Source organism: Bombus huntii, chromosome 7 (assembly GCF_024542735.1).
Source record: "Bombus huntii isolate Logan2020A chromosome 7, iyBomHunt1.1, whole genome shotgun sequence".
Classification (NCBI taxonomy): Eukaryota; Metazoa; Arthropoda; class Insecta; order Hymenoptera; family Apidae; genus Bombus; species Bombus huntii.
Window position 1 is genome coordinate 16,236,591 of NC_066244.1, and position 24,491 is coordinate 16,261,081.

The 24,491-nt window shown below is 35.4% G+C and overlaps 1 protein-coding gene across 2 annotated transcripts in view; it reads right to left on the reverse strand.

The window, feature by feature from the left end:
- Positions 1 to 24,491, reverse strand: part of LOC126867873 (uncharacterized) — a 90,302-nt gene that overhangs the window by 33,917 nt on the left and 31,894 nt on the right. For both annotated transcript variants that reach the window (XM_050622908.1, XM_050622906.1), the window contains exon 2: positions 1,585 to 1,677. In XM_050622908.1, coding sequence (XP_050478865.1) covers positions 1,585 to 1,677 — 93 coding nt within the window. The remainder of the gene's footprint in view (positions 1 to 1,584; positions 1,678 to 24,491) is intronic.

Here is a 24,491-nt window from a genome sequence, read left to right on the forward strand (position 1 = left end):
GCTTTTCTAAGAAATGCTACAATTATTTCCAAGATGTTTCGTGTTTTATGACAAATGCCACAATGTGTACGACGTAAACATCAACCTTCATTCTGCGGCAATAAAACCGAGAGAGGTACTCCTTTTCTTTAAGATTAGATTACCTACGGGAGATAGGTGCTGTAACATGAAGTGGACACGGTACACGGCAACCGTAAGGCAATCCTTATTCGTCTGAAGCTCTCGAGAGAGCTTCGGAGGCTATGCAGTATGCACTTTTATCTCGAGCGTCCCGTTTCCTCCCTCTCGGCGCTTTCATTATCGTCGTGGGAGCCAGGGAATCGCACGAGCGACATCACTCGATGCGACACAGTCTCTGACACGCCGTTGCACGCGAAAACCACTCAAGGCTGTCCGCTTTTGTTGGCGAACCATCGAAGCTCATCGATACGTAAAGATGTCAAGGCAGTTTTTAATGAAACCGAGATCTGCCTAGGATTATCATCGTCTTTGTTAGATTGATCTGTGGATTGTGTGTCATTTTGAGGATTTTGAAAAGATCAATTAATATTTAATTGAATAGAAGAGTTTAGTTTGGATGAGTCAAAATTGAAATCTTGCTCCTGAGAATGTAGCTTTATAAGGAAGATTAATATTTGTGTCTATGTTTAGACCATTCATGTTTTAATTCGGTTCAAAGGATATACGTAAATAAAATCTTCAATTTGAGATAATTAGAGAGATAAGCTAAAGATAATTAATCTTTAGGAAAGATTAAAGCAAATGTGAAACTTATAAAAGAGACCTATGTATGCTTTCAAACATTAAAAACCTAGATATCATTATTATCACAAGATACCATGTGTACATTCGTTTTTGAAAACGTTTTTGAATGTAGCACTTATGCAAGTATAATACTTGCTTCTTTATCGAGCCCTTCCTACTCCCCATTTTCTATATCTCTACTTAAGATTAGCAATAATAATTAGTAATTTCTCCTTGCGATATATAGAAATATTTTAGCTCCTACTTCAGACAAAAAATTATTACAAAATTATAAACGAGCACCAGAGACATAAAATCTTGTATGACATTCAAAACTACTCGATCGCCTATTACAAGATATAATCACGATCGTTCCAATCTACGACTCAAAACATAATTATCAATCTCATAAATCTATCTTCGAAGAAAGCATTCATTAACACAAAACATTAAACGCAAGAATTTCTACGACTTGCAATTAACTTTCACATTAATATACAAAATATAGTTATCGATGCAAGATAACAACTTAAGGCACTAACAATATAAATTCAATTCGACGCATTCTTGCTACCAATTCTACAAATAGGCCAACGTAATTTTGTTCCATTGGAATAGATGCAAGGTAAATAAGGAACGTTCAGAAAAATACTTTTTTTCACGGACAATTTGTTCGTTTCATCACGGGCTTTAGTAAATAATATCCGGTGACGAGAGACAGCCTACTATCCAGGTTCTTTCACAAGGAACGCATTTAGCCATGTCCTACGATCTCGGTTCTTAATGAGATTCCCGCTCTTTTTCTCGTTTTAATGTTGGGAAAAGATCCATCTGGCTTACCTTGAGGGCGCAAAAGATGCAGGATTCCCGCATGCAGGCGTGCCCGGAAAGCTCCCTGAAACTGCGCCGGAAGATATCGAGGTGCCATAACACCTGAAACAAGAGAAAATGAATTTTTAAAGGCGTATAAAATTGAGCCCGCGCCACGGCGATAACTCGTACACGCTGACAAAATATCGTAAAGCTCTGAGAAAATACCATAGCGAGGTTTTCGCTCTGAAAACTAGATATTTTATAGCTGTAAAGTATATTTTCGTGGATTTTCTCCTGGAGCATTGTAAACAACGGAAGTTTTATAGTTCCGTACGTTCTGCAATAACCTTTTTATAGTTCAATAGGAATACCGTTCTATGATTCAATTTATAGTATTTCTGTTTTATTGCAACCATATTGGAATTGAATTATTTTATTTTCTGTCATACTTTCTATATTTATTTATTAGTTGTATTATATGCGTACTTAATTTAATTTTAGTCATTTAGTACCTCTGTTTAAAAAATTCAAATTGCAAGTCATCACCGATTTGATGATAATTAACATTTTGTATCTGCTAATTTCAAACAAAAGAGGTATTCTTTATGTTTCATATACATCAAATTAAAACAGTTCAGATCTAATAATCTTTAATCAGTGTTGAAAAAACGAAGGTCGTGTATAATAGAAATTTTTCCTACGATTATAATATTATACATTTTTGTACAGAATTGTGTTCATATCATATCTCATACGCAGTTTTTGTACATCTTTGCAACTCCTTTTTATCGCGATTTAGTAACTAATAATAAATTTCTGGGATCCGGACATATCGAACAAATGAAAAATACAATGGTGTGGATGTCCATGCAATATGAGGAAGTAATATGTAAATACAACAGCATGCTGTGTGATATGCGACTCTGACCACGCACGATAGTAGTCCACAGTATCGTGAGCACATTATTATTCTGAGGGAAAGTAAATCACAATTTCCGCGGCCATGTCCTGCAGCATAGCGGAACATTATTTTCGCCTTTCCGGTCTGGGAGGCTAAAATATCCGGTATGCTCCTCAAAATCATACACCTTACGTTTGGTAAATTATCAAGCAATAAAATGACGAAATTAATATATCACTTGACTGTATCGTGTAACTGTTAAAATTAAAATTATTAAAATCAAAATCGAACTTCTAGTAATAATTCTCTGTGTAAAATCGTAAATGTACAAAAAAATCTAGTTCACTTTAGTTATAATATTCTTTCAACATTAATTAATTAAATAAAATACATTTCTATTTATACTATTTATATGATAAAAATAAAAGATGTTTCAAAATTATTAAGCGGGATTTTGTGCAACGTTAAAGTGAAATATAACAAAAACGAGGAAACATTGTGATGGCCTAATAACGCGATATTTTCGGCTAATAGCTTCAAATGATAATTTGTTGGACGAGCGAAAAACACGACGAAAGAAATTGCCTTTCATGCAATTAAGTTAATTGCAGAATTCGAGATCGCAATAAAGCGCGTTTATCGCGATATCATGGATCCGATTTAATTAGCTGTAATGTATTTTTGCGTGGAGGAAGAAACATGGGACTGGAACGCGGCTAGCTACCTACTTTTGTGAGTCGCGTTCCCTCCGAATTTATTGGAAGTTAATTCGATTCGAAGTTCATTTACGAAACTGTGCTAATTCAATTAAACACGGAGAATCGGCGCGTTGTAAATTCCAATTAATTTTTTCCTCAAACGTCTCGATGCTCTGGTTGAGTCGAGGACAAATGTTAAGCAAAATGTAGAAATGATTGAAAGTGTGCTTGCATAATTCTTTAAAAATATTTACTTAAGAACAAGTTTTAGTAACATCCTTGATTCCTTGAAATGAAGAGAAAAAGTTAATTCAGATTCTGAGATTTTAAACTCTTTAATCTGATCTTGTTCGTTTTACTGCAGAAATTTTTATGAGTGTGTCAGAGATAATGTGGCAAATTGAGAACATCAAATATTGGTTTATTCCGTGTATCTTGCGTTTCAACGTACGATATTTTTGGAAAATATTCTAAATTAATAATATTTAAGCTAGATAATATAACAATGTTTATTTCATTACTCATTTTAAATATTATAGCGATTCTACTTTGAATATTCTATTCTATATTGATATAACATTCTATTTGGAATATTTCATTATATCTGGATATTATATACCTTTAAATTTGTCAGAAATACATTAATATCCGCAATGTATTCATAAATAAATAATTCTAACAAATATATTTCAAATAAATATTTTATAAAGTCACAGATTAAATATAATATGGATAAATAATGAATACAATATATAAGAGTAATGGCTGATATTATATTCTCAAAGGATCTGTATAACCTAAGAAATCCATTGAACCCGCCTCATTCATGTTCCGTATTACGAGATCCATGGCGTTCTCTTTTTTCTCCAGCGTTATCATAAAAGGAAGATCCAGAAGTGGTGTGCACGTATATGCGGGAAAGTGTTTTCATTGAATGGACGTGTTTTGAAAGACTCGTGAGACCCAACAGGTGAATCAGGGTCCTTCCTCGGGTAGGAGCGTATTAACATGACTTCCAGGTCAAGTCAAAATACAGTGCTCGAGAGACAAGTGCACGATTTGGTTGTTATAAATCGTTTCCCTCTTCAATGCGTCTCTTCATTTTTTCCCCTGTCAAAGGAAGACGAGTATTTCGACGATGTAAAATACGAATAGCAATTTATCCGTAAAATTAATATTTAGATAAAAATTATATAGCAAAAGCTATTTAAGCAAATAGAATAGTTCTGTGAAACTTTTGTGACATTGCCATTATATCAGTTTTATAAGATTATACATATACGTCCTCTTATGTTTAATTTTCTTTTTTACCCAAGAATACAAAAAGAAAATTATTTAGAATTTGTAGAGATAAATCGTTGAAAAATGAAATAACTATAGGTCCGTTGTTTATAAAACAACGGTAATATTTACTGGTCTCACCTCGATACATATTAATTGACAACTAATCAATGTGTGAAGCAATTAGTGAGGAAACGTTACGGTAACAGTTACTCATTCTGTTTGTAGAGATGACTGGTCGTTCTGTTACAAGAAAATGGATAATTCATTGCGAAAGTCATCAATCAATATCCTCTTACTTAATGAAATCTGATGCGGTATCTTTTAACGTAGCGTAAAAGCGTCATAAAACCTTTATCTCAAAATTGTCCACTTTTACAATTTTCCAAATTTTCCATTTATGCCTTTCAACTGATCAATGAAACTTCTATTTATATCTTTATACTTTCCCAAATTTTTTCAAGTTGTTCTTAATTGAATCACGCGTTTCTTTTTATTAACTCGTTCCGGCAAAAGGAAGTCTCATAGAAATTACATTAACTCTTTACAATTGCAAACTGTGCTAAATACCTAATTATTGTTGCATGACTCCGAAGCATTCGTTCAGGACTGCTTCATGAAACGCACCGGTCTTGAGGAGAGAAACATGTATTCCTCTACAGACTTGCAAACTTGTTAAATTTTCTTTTTTCAAGTTATGCTATAATTCAATATATACCGTAAAATAGAATTTCATTGCATACAGATTAATCTAAAATAAAGATACAAGTAACTGGAAACTTGCATTCCTCATAAATTAAAAAGACACTCTTGTGCAAATTCAATCTTTGATTTTATCTCTTTATAAGAAAGCTTGTCTACCTTTCTATCGTTATCAATCATTTTCTTTACTAACTCTTCATAATCGTATTAGCCAATATAATGGATTATTAGTAACAACATAATATTAAATATCAGCAACACTGTTAAAAATCGCAAAATAAATACAAAATTGTTTGTTTTCTTTTCTTAGATGAATTAAATGTTTTAATCAAGCTTTTAATTACTGCTTATTGTTCTTAACGTCTAGATAAAAGAATCGTATTAAACGAAACAAAATTATCTTGCAATCGTTCTTTTGAAAAAAGATGATAAATACTTCTGAATTAATATTAAAGCGTGATCTACTAGCGGAAAATTTTTCTAACAATACATTGATGCGATATAACAATGCAACAGCGATTTCATCTTTGTATCAATTATTATTGGTCATAAGTCAATCCACGTGATGCCATGCGAATCATAAGCGACCCACAATGTTTGTAAAATTGCTTCATTTTCGAGTCGCTGTTTACATTTAATTAATCGTCATAATATTACTCTTCTCACCCGATTCCCTTCACTTCTTCAGAATCCTACAAAAAAGTCTTTAACTTCACATAGCGGCGGTGAGCGTATTGTATATAAGTCATTGATTTCATCACGAAAGTGCCTCGTTTCCCACCGGCGTATCTGATTTGCATGCGTAACCGACAATTTCACGCGATTTCCATACGCGATCGACCCCATACACGCGATGGACTAATCGCTAAAGTATCTAAATAGAAAAGCTGTAGCGGCGCGGAAACGCGTTTGATCGCATTGCTCCAGAAACGCGTTCATTCACAGACGACGAGAGGAGTGACAGGAAAACGAGAGGAAAATCGATCGCGAGTCGCCGCATAGTTTCAAGTTTCTTGCGATTCCATGAACCGCTGCTGTTGCCCACCGCTTATGCTATTATCGACAAACCGCACGAATATTGGCCACTTCGAAGTTTTAATCGCTCATTTCGAAACAACCGCCGCTACCGGGCTCCATTAAATGTGTGTCAACTCGAGTTTTCTCCATTTCGAGAGTTGTTCACACGTGACAACGCCTCGTTTGGATCGCGAGAAGTTGGGACACGGTGAAACTATTCGGAATTCTTGCATTGTTTAAGGTATTCGGCTGATTTGAATAAGCTGCTATTGCAAAATTGGGATATTTTGATAGCCAATTAAGACCCATGTTGAATACTTCGATAACACGTGTATAGATCGTTTGTTTATTAGTAGATTACAAATTAGAACCTACATAATTTTTGTCATGAAAAGTTCGGCCATAGGAATTAAGCGTAAGAGAAACTTTGTAAAGAAAGTTTCACGCATCCATAAATAGAAATTTCTAAAAGACAATATCATTTTTATGTGTATTAACGGCGATTCAACGATTTATTATCAAATATGAAATTTTATTGTTGATTTTGTAACTTTAGATACTTCCAGCTTAAACATTGAATATATCGATGGTAAAATAATGTCAATACTCGAACATTTTACGGACAAAAATAAATCCCAAAATACAACAAACATCTCGGCGATACTTGAAAGTTTGAATATATTATACCCCGAATTTTACCTGCCGTTTCATCTTACATTTCCACTCCTCTAAAAATCCATCACGGTCAGACCGCTGACCACAACCACAACCTGACCCTCTAGTTCCATCCCTCACGTGAAATTCCTGAAACCTTAAAGCCGCTACACTACAAAACGCATCTAGACAACAAATCCTCCGGGACGGAATACAAGCAAGCCCCGTATACACGGCGTGATTTAAACGAGCGCGACCAGACATCGAATCAACAGGTACACAGCCTCGGGATCGAGATACATGTAACGGTATATGCGTTATTCCAGCGTATCGAACTGCATCCGAGAAAAGTTGATCTTAACCACTCAGATATGTCTACACGATCTACGGTCTATGATTGCAAAATTAACGATAACGTAGTTACATAGATAGCTATAAATCGCCATTAGTAACGAATACGTTGTCTAGGTGTGCCGCAGGTTCTACATATCTTGATTTTGATAATTCACAGAAAGACGCAAACGTACTGTATAATAAATATACTTTAGGCAGCGTCCTCGAACTCAGTTTTTCTCTGTGCTTTATTCTCTTCGTCACAGTTATCGCATTACTTGGTACGACTTCTGGATTTTGTAATATTTAGACCGTGAATATTTACGATTGATATATTTACTATATTACCAAAAATACGCATCTTCTCGATTAAAAGAGAGCAAGTATAGTATTTGTTATGGTATATAGCGGGTGAACCAAACGTCTACGAGCGTTATATTTCCCTAGCTGTTTTTATAAAGGTACCAATCTGCATAAACATGCGCAGTCTAGTAACATTTTTCGGGAATCAAGGCAAGCAAGTTAGCGAACAAACGATCTAATGCGATATTTTATGAAGTAACGTGAAAAAGGATCAAACCTTAGCGATCTGGAAAAGGGCTTGCCTCCTTGGTCTCTGCTCTTGCTTCATCCTCGTCCTTTCTCGGCACGGTGCCAATACGAATGATCCTTCTCTGGGCGTTGCGAGACGTCTCTTTCACTATCCACCGATAACAACTCCTCGAGATCATCCACGATCGATTTTCAATGGATTAAGGACGCTAGCACTGTACATGATTTAGCCGTTCTTTTTGTTTTTTGCTTCTTTGATGAACAACACGAGAGCACAGGACGATACACAAGGGTCGCGCGTGAAGCAACAAGTACTCTCTTAGCCGGGCGTCGGTGCAACAATGCCCGGATAGGGCTGGGACCGCACCGCGCCGACAGCAGCGCCCATGGGACTCCTGCGGACAGGTTGGGAAACGCGCCAAACCTGGTGATCACCACTACGGACCTGCGTTCGTGCTACGAAGCTACAGTCACTGTCGTACGAGGTATAGTAAGATCGTAGTACGCTATAGTATAAGAAGTTTCTGGATGGAGTTGGAGACTCCAGGGACGCAGGCTCCTTGAGTTCTGTTTGAGAGTCCCAGTTTACATATTGGGTGTACATTGAGCATTTTACGGTATGTTTTAGCATTATTTAGCACGTTGTATAATCGTTTCTTTTTTAGGGCGGAAGATTGGTTTGAGAATGTTTGAATGGGTTTGGAGATTTGTTTAGGGAATTACTGAGATAAAGATAAACGTGTATTGGATGTTTTTAGCGTGTTATGGAATCGTTTCATTCTTGAGGGTGGGAGATTGATCTTGGAACGTTTGAATAGGTTTGGACGTTTGTTCAGGGAATTATCAAAATAAAGGCGTGTCGTTGGTGATTTTAATTGATAATTTTGGTGGAGACAAATATTGTGTCTTTTACAATGTAACATTTATTGATATTTGTCTTCGCATAAAAGTCGGATATGCAATGTCCTTTGATATCCCTGTGCTTGCTTTTAAACGTAAAGAATTAGGTTTCCAGCGTATGGATAAGTTTGAGAACTGGCAATTAGAGAACGATAAATTACTTCTAGCTGTATGATATACTTAAAGCCCGCCATTGATGATCCTTGCTCGTTTTTTATATGCCAAAAACATCACACGCTATTAATACGTATAATAAAAATATGGGTGCAATTGAAAGTTAATAATTTCTACAAAATATTAAATTTCATTTAAACTGTAGATATTCTAATACTTTAGACAGACTAATTCTTTCAACCTAAAAAACCATAAAAAATAAAACATCAACCTAAATAAAGGCCCTAGGAAGAATCTTAGCAAAAATATAGGAGGGTGCGCCCCTGTTGTTTACTACAGTCTACACACAGCCATCATTTTTACTACGAGGACTGCAGCGTGGGTGAGAGGGCCGGGGTCAGTTGTAACGTGAAAAAGAGAGGGAGAAAAGGGCGGTTGGGTAGGGAGAATCGGGTTTTCGAACGGACGGAAAGGGGAAGTGGCGAACAGGGCCACAGAAAAGACTCACAATGTGGTGGGGAACAGGGAGACGCCGATGAACGTATAGTCGTATAGTGACACAAAAGATGAAGGAAGGGGTGATAAAGGGGTAAAGGGGAAGGGAAGAAGAGTGAGCCCATCACGACACTGACAACGTTTTACGTTACGCTACGATGCTACGAGATTGTTACGCAACTTGATTCGGGAAAGAATGAGTAATTTTGGGAACTCTTTCTCCTTCGTTCGTTCCCTTCCTTTTTTTTCCCTCGAGGGCTATGTCGATTCGTATCTACCTTCAATTTCTACGTTTAGCGTCCCGCGGCAATTTGCACCAGGGACTTGTTCCTTTGTGGGCGTGTGAATCGTGAACCAACTTTATTAATCGTGTATACGAGATTTTTCTGTGTTCGTTACGTCGGTGAATGGGCGTACTATTTGCGTACATGTTACTACATTAATATTAATCAGAAAGTGTGTTCTTCGGCGAAATGTTTTAACCATCAATGAAATTAAATTTCTTGGGATTTGGTACATGGTTTTCTATAGATGATATTAGTCAGAAATTGAAGTTTTGTTTTCACGATGATTTCAGTAGTTTAACTCTGTTATTATGTTTAAGTGTAGGCGTACGTAACTCGAATTTTAAACAATTTCCCTTGAAGAGGAGCTTCAAAAGAATTTTCTTTTGTCCTTTTTTATTACAAGTGTACGATTATGTAACTTGAATATTTTCATCCCCATTTATTTAGAAATTAATTTTTATTATTTTTCAACGAATTTGATCAATTCGAATTATATTGTTTTTATGTAAGTTTTCTATAAAAAGTTTCCATGTCAAGAACGAGGCAAATTAACATCTGTTTTATAGAGAGCGCTTTCCTTACCACAGTAAAACACTGTAATTTTAACCCATTACCACAGTATCCATAAAAAGGTATCATTTCCAAAACACCGTTCATAATGTCCAAAAGACACAAATTTGTTCCATTTGTTCGTAACACATGACTATCCAAAGGACTCGCATTATTCTCTCTACAGGCCGTATGTAAATTCATGTGGCGAATCGATAAACGGCAGCAAATTTTTCTGAATACTCATAGAACGTAAGGAAGGCTAAGAATCATTGCGTTACTGATTCTTGCAACAGAGCTCATTCCATTTGTCCATAATCGTAAACCCTTCGGCGCGTGAAACGCTGGCACGTGTTCAATAGAAGAAAAAATTGATATTTTTAAAAGTAGAGGACTGAAGACGTTGTTGTCATTCGCGTGATTCACGATCCATAAAGTGTTTGGAAAAATTTAAGATCTTAATTCGAATAAGGTGGTTAGTGGTTCAGAGAATAGAGAATGGAGTTGAGTTGCTTTCAAGCGTCCTTTCGTTTCAAACTGGAAATACAAAACAGATTTAGCTGACGCCCTCGCAACCGGTCTTTAGATTTGCATGGCGCCGAGCTTCAGATTCAGGATCGTTTCTGCGCGTATTTAGTCTCCAACAAAATAAAGCTAAGTTTAGAGTCTGCGAAGAATTTATATGGATCGAAAAAGACGGACAGCAATTTTGTTTCGTAATTTATTACGAAGCATTATAATTATTTAAATATGGAATCTAAGAATTACGACAATCAGAATAGAAAGTTGAAGTGAAATGGAAAAATATTTGTCAAGAATAATTTACGAAATTCTGTGATATTCTGTACAAATTTGGGAATCATATAGGAATTTATGATACCATATGTAAAAAGTTTAAAGGAATTTTTTATTCTAAACAGATTGGCAAATTTTGTTTTTTTAATGCAAATTATATGTATCTTCGATTTAATGAATTAGCATGTTACCTTTATTATATGATAAATCACACGTAATGTATATTGATATCTATAAAAAATGCATTGCATTAAGTAGTTATTGCAAAACGTTTGATAAAGGTTTTAACAACAATAACCACGTGAAAACTACAAGAATAATATCGAATAAATGCCCTGAAAAATTTCCAGTAATTGCTCTAATTTAATTTAATGGTCCACAATGTTATAAACTAGTGTACGAAGTAACGTATGAAATTGGAGATAATTGGTAGAGGCACCGTTTCGTACTTGGCGAAGTGAACGGATCCTTTACGGGAAACCTCGTTTCTAAATATCTTTACGTGAACAGGAAAGTAGTAAAACACGTACTATCTAGATAAAAATAGAGTATAAAGATAAACAATCGAGTATAAATGAAATTCTAATACTTTCATGCCTAAATCCCGTTCTTTAGAAGTTTTCCCCTTTCGAATAAATATTATTGTAGATAATACTCACGTGATAGTGGAATAGAAATAAAATTCAAATACTTCTGTATAAAATTCCTCTTTAGAAATTTGATTTCAAATCCAAATTCCTCCCACCACAATTAATATTAAAATATTAATACAATATTTATAGGGTACTAGAATAAAAATGGAGTTCTAATACCTTCGCATGAAAGTTCTCCAATTTCTTTCTTTTTTTATTATTATTTAATTTATACTTTACAATTTATCTAGCTGCACATTTGGTAAATTTTTCTAACAGTTCTCAAATCTCTTTAAAAATTCTACTTCCCATTCAAATTTTTGTCTAATATTATAATACATATATAATGGGATAAAATTTCTCGAGATAACAAAGTAGAAACGTAATTTCAATGTTGTAATTCCAACTTTCCTAAACTTCTTCAACAATTCTATTTTTAAATTCGAAAGTGCACATTTAAAACGCACCAAAATGCAACCACAACTGCGGCAGTATATTTCCAGTGATCTAACCGGAGGGTGGTCTTTTCAATTAGAAGACGATATTCCTAAGTACGTAGGACGCCGGCTTTTCACAGATCTGGCGCTGGGTTTGAGAATTTCCAGACACCACTTGTCGGATCCAACAACAATGAAAGACTTTCTTTTCGGGAGAGTAAAAGGAAGAACGATAACAAAGAGACTGCCGGTCTCACGGTCGTGTCAGCCTCTCCTCTCCTTACTCGGATATTTTACAGACCTCCAACGCTGGTCTTCCAGCATCATAACGATATCCAACGGACAATTGTCTTAAGTATTGGACGAACTTCTGGATGTTTTTTTTATTTCCATAGGATAACGTGTGTTCTGCTTTTCGTCACTAAAGTTCCGAGTTTTACGGGCGATGTACAAAAGAAGTTTCTCCAAAGAGAATATATAAAAGAATATATATGTCGGGTTAAGGTTGGAATTTTGGGCGTTTGATGAACCTTCACTCGAATTTACCATTGCAGTTATAGCTGATATTTATTGATACAAATGTGGTTATTACAAGAGGCTACAAGTAATAGCGGCGATCGGATGGTCGAGATGTTGATGACGACGAATTCAGGTTCGATAACGAATCCACGGTCAAGGGATGACAAATGCGATGTGATACACGCATGACTCAACGTACAAGTAAAACTTATCTGAATGAACTAACTTGCAGTCCAAGTGGAACTGCCCTTACATATTCTTCTTCCCACCTCTCGGGTCAATCTTAGTTTTTAAGGAGAGCTATATAATTATTCCATACCTCTGTCAGATACAAACTGGAGTCCTTTGACAAAATTTGTATTTTCATTCATTTAATTTTTATTTTAAGAATTAAACTTTTCATACTTGTAAATTAAATAGTAGGAAACCTTTAGATTTTGTCAAGATTCAATAAAATTTACCAAATGTCCAGCTGAACAAATTGTAAAGCACAAATTAAATAATGATAAAAAAAATTCAATAATACAAGGTATTTTATTTTATCAAGTTTGAATAATACAGAAAAGCTTTTATCGATTGAAATTGGATAGCAAAAAATCATTTATCTTCAAAAAAAGTTTTATGATTTGAAGTGTATTATATAAATTTAGATAAACAAAGATCTTATTTAGATCTACGTCAATTTTACCAAATGTCCAAATCTAAAAGATTATAATAAAATTCAAGATTTTAGGTTGCCTGAAATCACAGTTTATCGCATTATAATACGAACACGTGGCTTCATCGAGCGTGTAATATTTTCCACGGGAAAGCAACGTGGGCGGTATGTGCAACAGCAATAGTCTTTGTTCGAGACGCGCGAATAGTTCGAAGCATGGATGATGGACCGATTGTAATGTCTGTTTGAGAATGTCATCGAGAACCGCGTGCTTACGAACTTTACGCGCAACCCACTATCCTACTTATCGACACTCCCCCAGATTCTTTGCAAATACATCCCAAAGTATTTACACACCTATGCCACTTAATGTTAATCTTAATTGTGTTTGCAACTATTGTATACATTCTTCTGTGTTACCGCATACTTTGGTGTGTTATGTGATTTGTTGTGTAATTATAGAACCTTAACGCACCCTAATCTGTAAAGAATAAATTTGAGTAGAGTACGATGCAATGTGTGCTTTATGAGGTATAAAGCTATAAAATTATAATTTCAGAATTTAAATTGAATTGCAGAAATGTATTATACAATCAGATAAAAAAGAGCAATATATGGAAAGATAGTTCTTCAGAACTCAATAATACAAACTATTTCATCGCTTTAAAATTGAACAGTTTTTTTTTCTTTTATTATTTAATTTGTACTTTACAATTTGTTCAGCTGGACATTTGGTAAATACAAAATTCGAACAATGAAAGAATTTTTATTCTTTGAAGTTGAGAATAGCATAGAGTTTCTTCAATTAACAAAATTATAACTGTAGTATAGATATTTTTCAAAGATCTTGAGATATATACGAGAATTAGTTGTCAGTCTGCTGAAAATAATTTTCTACTTATTAATTCCAATCCTTGACTGGTCGTCAATAAATTTAGCAATAAATCAAATCCCTTGAATTTGTTCTCTCGTTCTAACAAATACAGATACACGATACGATTTTATAAAATGTCAGGAGTTAATCACAAAGGAACAAGTCCGATATCAATTGACCTCGGCTATCCATGGTGTACTATTCAATTTCGAATCAGTACGATTTGAAACGCATATTGCGGTTGTATCGCATTGCTAACAGCGCGTACGACGATCGTTTATTCATTAGCTCTTGGTACACAATGGTAATATTAAAACGCGATACGCAATAGTAAGAAGGTATAACAGTACTTTCTAACGCGAACGATATTACGATATCCGATGCGTGAAAGAATCGACGTGCAGGGGTGTGTTGATGAAACTAACAAGCTTCGAAATTTGATGAAGGAAATGTCATGTCATATGTATCAGCTGACACGATTAGTATTCCAAGTGTCACGACATTGAATTGTAAATGAACTTTTGATGATATTACATTTTTATATTTAATTCGCTCATTGACAATGTATGTCTTAGTGTACGTACATCAGAATAATGTGTGATATAAAATGTTGCATTTTACGCTACACTCTCACTCTATTGTATATTTTAACTTTGTGTAAACTGATATTTAAGCTTTGTGTAAACTATAGATTTGATAAATAATTATCGAATAATTATCAAAATGTTTTTTCATAAATATTTAATGATATTCAGAAGCCACTTTGAAATTTATATATAAAATAATACAGAAATTTATAAAATTTCTTTTTAAAATAGTTTATTAATTTTCATTCAATTTTTTCATTTTCTCTCATTAGATTGTTCTTGAATAGATGACACAACAGCACGTTTTGCCAATAACAATAACCGGGGAAAAAATATATTTAATCAAATATGGTAGAAGAAGTCATTGAAGACCTCTAAAAGAGATCGAAATCTGTTCAAAATTCTTCACTCTGAAAAATACCATTCAAGCAACCAAATACCTTGTCACCGAGTTCCTCGCCAGTTGGTGTCTGTTTTGTACGAAACGCAGCCGCTCGCTCTTTTTTCTTTTTTTTTTTTCTTTTTCATCGATATTATAGCTAAATGCGTGGCACGCACGTTCCAGGCGGCAATTCAACTGGCTCTCGATATGTGCACCCCTTGCAGGGTTTCACTTGCGCATCTGTCGCCATGCAACACCCTTCGATACAATGCAGGTGGTAAATGCGTGTCCTTCGATTGAAGTTTCGTCCCTTTCGCAACTTTCGCATTTCATTTTCCACGTAACGATAGCACGCGAATTGATACTATATTGTCTGTGATAGCAATTTCATGAATTTTTTACGAAACATTCGTGTGTTCTTGTAACATAAAAAAGATGGGTGGTATGAAAAACGAAATATGCCCTAATTCACTAGAAAGCTACTTTTAAATTTAATATATGTCCTATGGAACGTAGAATCTATTTTTTAAAAATGGAAGAGCTGCTCGTATTATTAAATTGTACACTAGATCATCCCTTCTAGTGATTCTCGTTTCAACCTCGTTTCAATGATTAAATTTGCAATAAAGAATCACAGATACAGGTTAGATAGTGTTACAAGAGATGGATTTTACTTTTAGAGAATCCAAAGGTTACTCATGTCGCTGAATTACTCTAGCACACTCTTAGAATAACAAACTAAACTCAACGCAAGTAAACTTTCACAAGAATAACATCAGTCTTCTAAACAAACTGGCCTATTCAATCACTACACACTCTGCAGCAGTTGCAAACTTGTTTGCTGATACTTTCGAGAGGCATTCTATATAATATAGCATAAGCTATAACGAAGAATTCGTTACGAATTGCAATTCTAGCTCTCAGAAATTTCCTGACTGATCTACCAATCAGACAACACTTGGAAGCGAATATTTCTATTTCAACTTCGTTTCAATAATTAAATTAAAATAAAAAGTATACCTCTCGTTCTGTCAAACGAATGAATATCTTTAAGAATATTCCTACAGTGATTTGTATTTCAATTTCATTTCAATAATTAGGTGTATAACTGAAACTGAAGCTAGAAAAATTTACCGAATGTCCACCTGGACAAATGGTAAAGTACAAATTAAATAATAACAAAAAAAAATATGTTCTGATCTAGGAAGTAGATTCTACCTTTGAAAAATGTAAACTAGAATTTTCTAAAAATTATAATAATTCCAATTTCAATTTTATTTTAAATAAATTTACGATAAAAATTAAAGATGTAGCTAACAGATTGTCACGAAAGGCAGACTCTTTATAAAAATCGATCAGGAATATTTTATTTTATATAAAAATTGGAGAAACGAAATTTTCTACAACCTGTGAGATCGACGAAACGCAGGTGCCATAGAAGCTTCGTCAGGTTCAGCAGTGCCAATGCATTGAATAAGGGGAGCACAGGTTCACCGTTGAGGTACAAAGGGAGACCGGTAAAAGTTTTTCAAGCCGGTGCATAGGTGCAAGGGTCGTATAATCTACCTAGAGCGTTTCAAAGCACGTCCCAGACGAATCATTCTAACGTTCAGGTATCTCGGCCGAGACTATCTTCCGTTCGTATCTACGATCTGTGACTTCTCGGTTGTGACGTTAATCCACATCTGGGGCCAGATATGTGGAGGTCCTCACCGCGTACTCTTAAGAACCTCAAGAACCCAAAATTTAAAAAAATTAAAAAAAAAATTTTAACTTTTAGTTCATTAATCCTGTAAGTGTAATTGGTTTATGGATGGTCCTTGGAACAGTCCTTAGATATATTATACGTCCCTACAAATTACGGGGGAAAAGCGGGTATTTACCTAAGGGGAAAGTTGGTTTTCGTCATGAACAATGTCACCAACGAGCTCACTTTTCCTAACGAAAAGTGTGAATAACGAATCCGCGTTGTTAGTTCAAAGGGCACACCCACACCGAGCTTTCCTCCGTAATAATACGAGAACACCTCGGGACTGAAATTACAAACTCTCATCAGTCAACATCTCTCAGATCAGTCGTCTAAACTGTGCTTATAAAGTTGTGTTATTTAATAAAGTTTGATAGAAAAGAAATATAAAGTTGTGCTACGGCTCAACCTTCTTGTCTTTAAAACCTAAGCCTTAATTTTACGTGACACGGTAGTGGTCATCTCGATTTCATCTTATGCGACCAACATTTACATTTGAAACGATATCCATGTAGCAGAGTGGAGATCCAGTTGCTTTCAGACGTTCGATGAGAACTGGAGATGTACTGGAAGCTAGACCTCTCGGTTGTCTGGTTAATGTTCGAGTTCTATGAAAAGCATCGTTCTCTGGATCCTCGTATAGCATCTCTAAAAGCGACTTTTATTCAGGAATCTTTCAAAGAGCTGCTGATATTATGAAACTAAACTTTCGTGAAGTATAAGACGTTTTTAAGTTGTAAAAAAATTTGTTCTTTTTTCAATTCTTGACTGATGAGCTCTTTCAGTTTGATTTGGATATAACTCAGTTACACTATCATCAATTCTACCTTTTATAACATTCTCTCGATCATGAAAACTGTATATTTTTCAAAAACGAATTTACTGCTAAGTAGTATGAAGAATTCTTCTAGAAAATACTTCGCTACTTTAATAATTATTATATTTCCAATTTTATAAAAATATATTTTCTTTCCTCCTTCTTAAATTTCGCCATGAACTTTCTTATCGACTCAGCATACACAGGAACCTAACTTCTTGTTCGATCTAATCTCTACAATCACGTAACGATACCTAAGAGGTTACAAAGACGTACAAGACGAAGGGATAGCGTATTTGGTTGGACACGTTGCATGCGAAACTCATTCCTTTCACCGTGATTCGACGACGAACACCGGGAATGCGTAGCGCTTCTGCTCCTACGTTGACATTTATTCCCGACTCGATGACCCGAGAACACCTGCAACGCGGCTGATTGACCTCGAGTCCGGCAACGAATCGCGTATCTGCTGGCATCGTAACGAAGACAAACTACACCGCTGCGTTAATCAAAGTTGCCGCATCAATGAGCCTGGTCGCGTGTTCGAAGTATGTACCTGTTAGCTCAGGTTTGTTGAATTATGATAATCAATTCAGAGGGGTTAGCCCAGTCGACGTGTTCAGATAAATGATAAGAACTGATAATAATATAGTTAACCTCATTGGTCTATTTAATTTTCTAATCGTAATAAATTTAGATTTCTTCACTGACTTTGTTCTAATAAAAATTACTCTACAGACTTCCAAGAATATCTATAAATTCGTTATTTGTCAAAACTTTGTATAATAAAGGAAGTTCTAGAACGTTTTTGTTGAAATTAGATGCTGTACAAATACTTTTTAGACTAACTATAAATTCATATCTGCATAGATAGTTCAATTGTTAAGTTATATTCAGTTTCTAGTTTTCATTTGTAATCTAATAGCTTCTTCACTCGCATCGTTAAAATTCGAATCAAGAAATATAAAACCTCGCTGTGCGAATTCTCCTTCTCTCGATCGAAATTCTTTTTATATCATTTTATGTGTCCTTCGAGCAAAGAAAAAATTGAATGTATAAGGCCAAAGCGTTAAGATGAACCAATCGTTTGATCAAAAGATTTAATCGACGATTCGATAGATTAGAGGTGCGGCGACGCAGGCCACTGACATTTCGACTTCTTGGACGTGCGCACGTGCTGTTCGCTGGCGAACAGGAAGAAGCGGTAAACCGAGTGCATTGATATCAGCCTGGCCACCGTGGAGAGAGAAGTGCAATCGCTGGATCTGCGTGCACCTGCACCTGAATTGCTTTCAATAAAATTTTACCAACTCTGAGCAGCCATAGTGTCCTCCAGAAATACAGATAACTTTAAATCGAACGTTTGAACATTATCGTGGACAGTACTATAGTAGATTAATTCATTGACTTCTAATAGCGATATAAACGACTCGACTGACCTTTCGAAGTATTCTATCGTTGAATATACATATGTATATAGAGATGTTCACGATCTGCGTGCACGTTGCGTTGAATACGACGCGACGGCAGACATGATTTATCAGTATTAGTGATGCATATGATTCTTGAATTATGATGTTAGTAACCGTGGATTCTGTTGATTAAAATGTTAAATTAAAATGTTAATTAAGTGTTAGAGACGACGTTGAAAATAGAAAATGCTGATTTTCATGAGACGTTTAGTGTGTTATAATTTTACGGCACCTAATTGTTTTTTCGTTTCTCTCGATCTATTTTAGCAATATTTCTGCTCTATTTTTATTAACGGTACATGTTTCTTAAATTTATTTTACGATAATTAACTGCTCTTGAAAATATAAGTTAGAAATGCCAACAACAAAATACAATGTACATAAATATTCATAAATTATTAGAATAACTGGCATTCATATTGTACGTATAACTTAATCAAACATTTTTTAACAACATTCATCTTCCTCGAAGAAAGCTCTCCGGCGTTACAATCCACTATGCTAGCTTTATAAACGTAAATACTATGGCACCATACCTGTCAGACGTAGCATTCAGCAATGTAACATATAATCATCTGCAAACCTCTCTACCCATTAAACCAACGTCTGAGATTTCTGGAAACATTTGCCAAGCAGAAAGAGGAAAACCATCAACGATAAGCTTTTCTCCATATTGTTCTCTGAATTATCTACCATCAACTTTGACGTTCATTAGTCTAACATACAACCTTCAGTTTCGTATCTAAATTTATCTACGTATTAAGCCGATTTTTTAAACTTCCTAGATATCTCCTAACTAGGAGAAGATGGATTTTGTTTCATATTTTCTTTTGAAGCAGCTATCATTAAATATTTAATATTCGTTAATCTAAGATAGAACTTACAGTATCGTTTCTAAGGTACTCTAAACATTAAATAAATCTTTCCACAAAATCTTCTGAAAATTTCTTAAATAAAGGAAAAGAAATTTTATGCGTTTTCTTAATTACCTAAAACTCAGTTGTTTGACTCTAAACGATAAACATTAGCGCAATTATCGTATTTTTGTTCATATCCGTTTTAACTCGGAGATTTAGAAAACAAGCAAAATGTTTGTCAATTTAATCGATTAAATCAAAGAAGTCTGCGATGGAAAAGACACACAGTAGCTGAACTGCAGTAGCTATATTTTGATGGTAACAAATACAATAAATCACTGTAGACATTCAAAGGACTTCTGAATCTTCTGAAACATTTCTTAAAAGAGAAGGAGGAAAACCACGTAAAATTCTTCTTATTTTTCTCAAAATCCAACGTTTCTCGTTGCTCGTTAATTTATATGATTACCGTTACGGTTGCGCAATCATGAGCAGACCTTTCACCGAACACACAGCACAAACAGCGATCTCTGCTCTTTTCGCGATGTTTTCACGATTCTTCGTTCATCCTAACGCGATTCGTCGTTTATTCTGGCGCGATTCGCACGTGCGCCTCTCACCGATCGCAAAAAGCAAAAGGAACCAGGCGAAATACGACGCAGAAACAGCGCGTGGAGATAAATGATCGCCTTTCGAGGGGATAAGATTCGTTATAAATAGAGCAAACCGAAGCATCGTTTTATTTGAAACTGGCTACCATATCACGAGACCACGACGTTCTTCTTCCGACGGAGAACGTTCATTAATTATTTCGCGGATGCATTCGTCTGGTACTGCGAACGCGATTGAAAATATCGCGGCATTCCTCCTGGCTATTGAACGACCTTCAATGGATGACAAAGTGATTTCATAGAATTAGCGTCGTCAATAGCATTAGTATTTGTATTATCAATGAAATAATTCTTTAAAATACTCTTACAATAATAAGTCTATTACTACAAGTAACAGTTGACTATGAATTTGTAACATACTTCGGAAGATGAGTCGATTTTTATTGATTTTGAGTTATTTCTCGTCCATTGAAATTTCTGGAAGATACGCTTCAACTTTAGGTTACATCGGCATCTATCAATTTACCTAATCAAACGAAATTTCTGTGAAAAGTTCACCAAAACCGTTATGTTCATTTTCATTAACATAATTCAAGCCAATCTTTCAAGAGTGGAATCTTCCCAGAAAACCTTTCAAATTTCCACATTCTAACATCTCTTCCTTACCCTAAGCGTCAAAACAGGTTCGAACAGAGGACTCGAATGCTTTCGATCTCGAACAGAAATCAGTCACAGCATCCCGCGCCTCGTCTTTCGCTTTCTTGTCCCTCTATCGGAGGCTTCTAACTCTCGGTTGATCGAGGTGCTGGTCGCACGTGCGCCGCTCGTTCCAGCAAAAGGAAGAAAAACGATGATGGAGAAAAGAGAAGGAGGCAGAAGCAGAAACAGGTTTCCCCCGAACGATGTTGCGGCTGCTGGTTCACGAAAAGCGTCAACTCGCGCACGTACGCGCCAAGATTACTATGGTAGATGTTGAAATATCATGGAACGAGCCCCCGTTCTCTACCATCGAGTAAATAAGCGTTAGTTACCCCCTTTGCGCTATAATATACAGTCACATTAATGACGTAAATTATGGCTCGGCTGTGACAAACATGAGTTGTGCTGTTGATGAAGCTTCATTTAAATTCCAAATTTAATTTTCATGTGTAAAATACATTTATAGAGACAATGTGCATAAATTGTATTATAATCGATTCTATACTTGTCAAAGTTAATTATGGAAATTGATTGTTAAGGTTGATCATAATAGAGTTTATTAAAATAATTGTGTTCTTTCGATTAAATTTGTTGGTAACCAATTTTATTCCTTAAAAATCTTTATATTTACTTTAATTATATATTTCCAGAAGAGTATCTTTTAACCTTTACTTTTTCAATATTATATTGTCATTTATTAAACACACTAGTGCAAGCTTACGTTTAGAAAACTATGAAAGTATGTAACGAATTAAAAAGACCATAAACGTATAAAAATGGGCGTCCATGATGACGTACATATATTCATCGCTGTCCCAGATATTTAAAACCTGAAGAAGAATAACTGTTTTCTGAAGAGTCATCATTGGATGATTCATAAAAAAATCTAAGAACCCTTTAAACGGTATTTGCAATACATTCTGAGATAAATTGTTTCTGGGTTAAATTATAAACGGTATTTTCGTATCTACCACAGATTATCTATTTGATAATTTTATTTATTACAAATTTCTGCGTTATATAAATATTAACCTAATATAATTATTTGGTAAAATCTTCCTACAATTGAAATCGGTACAAACATTTTCTACTGGATTGCAACGATAAAACAAAAATTCAGACTCGTCGTACACGTGGGTGGTCTCTAATTGGAGGTTAAAAGAAACCTTAAGTCGAAAAACTGTAAAAAAGATCATTCTTGGCACTCTAGAATCTAGTTACTTGTTGAAAAAGTGCATTGAATCATGTGGAAAATACTTTAACTAACCACACGATGTTATGAAGAAACTTCGTACGGTTAAAGTTTTAGTGGAAAGAAGAAACGACAAGAAACAAATGCTACGTAACAAAGTATGCAACAACCCATCAGGAGCAGCGTGTTCGTACACTCGTCCAGCATGCAACAATCGATTCATAAACGCAAGAAACGGTTCCGACCGAGCGAGCATAGTCGTGCAGAGCAGCGGAACTTGCGCAAATGAAAAGCTATTTTGCAATCCTGCCGACAGCTTGCAATGAATGCCCGGTGAACGTGTGTCCAGATCAGAAGAGATGGGATTCAGAGTATCGCGGGTAACGTCATGCACGATGGAGCCGATGATCTATGAGCACTGAAGGAAATGGTTGCTCTCGAGAGCCATCGAAGTGCAAGAAACTCGAAGAAGCGATGGTTCGATGATAGAACTGGGATTCAAGAAGTCGCAGGAGTCTTCAAAGCGTAAAAAAGTGAAATAATGGAGAGTGCATATATTATTCTGGAAAGCGGAACTAAAGACAACGAGAAAGCTTATGAATAGATTTGATTTTTAGATGAACAGCTTGTTTCGAATGTTCGAGATTTGATCGTAGATTTGGAGAAGAAATATATGCGTGAATATATATATATATATATTTTTTTTTTTTTGAAGAAAAATTATGTTGCTCGTATGTAATAAAATATTAGAAATATATTGCTGTTATTTAGACACGAGATAACTTATATAAGCAAGGTACCAGAATTTTATTTTTAAGAACAGTTTATCCTTCGTGTTACATTGCGCAACTTTCTATGAATACCTCAAACGAGAAACGAGATCAATTGTTTACTCCTGAGCAGCTCTGCAAAGCACTGGAATGATAAATATATGCTGATTAAAGAGATATATTCAGTATACGTTAGACTAGATTCCATCGTTGCTAGATTCCATCTAGATATAATAAATCAGAACGTTGATCAAGAAACAGGTTTATACAAACACCACATTCGTATATTTTATTAATTATCAATCTCTAAGGACGCATTTCTTAAGCAGTGAGCTTCCGGAAGGAAAGAAAGAAAGGATGTCAGGGAAACATGTCAGCATTTCATAGCTGCACTTATGTATAAGGTTAATTAATTGGAAAATATAAGTTCTACAATTTATATACGTTCGCACTTAATTATTATTAAAAATAAAGGAAAATTATACATACGTATATTATTAAATTGCTACGAAACAAGAAAATATATGTTACTAATCCCTTGAATTCCCTCTATTCCTACAGAAAAAAAACAACTACATTCTCAAAAAATAAACGACCTAATAAATTAAAGATCCAATATAAACATCAAAGCGCTTCCAAAATGCACAGTCTACCTAACTGCAAACTTTCAGAGTCATCAACGTTCATAAACCAATAGCACCATCTTCACCATCATCTTCCACCATCAACTGCCAACGATCATAACCCTAACTCCCTCGATCAATCTTCCGACAGGGCTTAATTGCATCTACCCGTCGTGTACCATGGAAAAGAAAATAGAGGACTAGGGGAATCCTTCGCGAAGAGAGTAAACGTAAGTATGACGCGTTTGGAAGACAGTCAAAAGGAGTTTGTCCGTGATTGGAGCCAGGGAAACCCGTTGGCGCGTTGTTTTCGTAGCTCGCAGGAGGCCATGGAACTTGAGAAAAATCGGGGAGACGGTGACGAAGAGAGGGAATTCGTTGAAGGAAGACCGAGACTTGAAACCGGTTCTCCAAGGAGCACGGTGACCACCACGCTGCTTACCAGAAGAGGAACGGTGTGTATCTGCTGCTAAAGGAGGCTAGCGTGGCCTGTTACGAGAGAGAAAACCGGTTCCACGATACAAACTGGAGTAAAAGTGTGCTGCATACGAGCCGAATCGGACCGCGTGCTTCCATGTTTATGACGCGGCCGATGTTGATATGAGCGGAGCCAGCGATTGATAGATGTGCCACATAGAAACGTAGAGCGTAACTCAGAGAAGGATACTACTTTTGGTAGAAAGTAGATACGCTATGTACACTGCAGACCGTAACTATTAAGATAGGAGATATAAATTGAAAGCTTTTCACTGCTTTTAGTTCCTAACTATTTTATTATA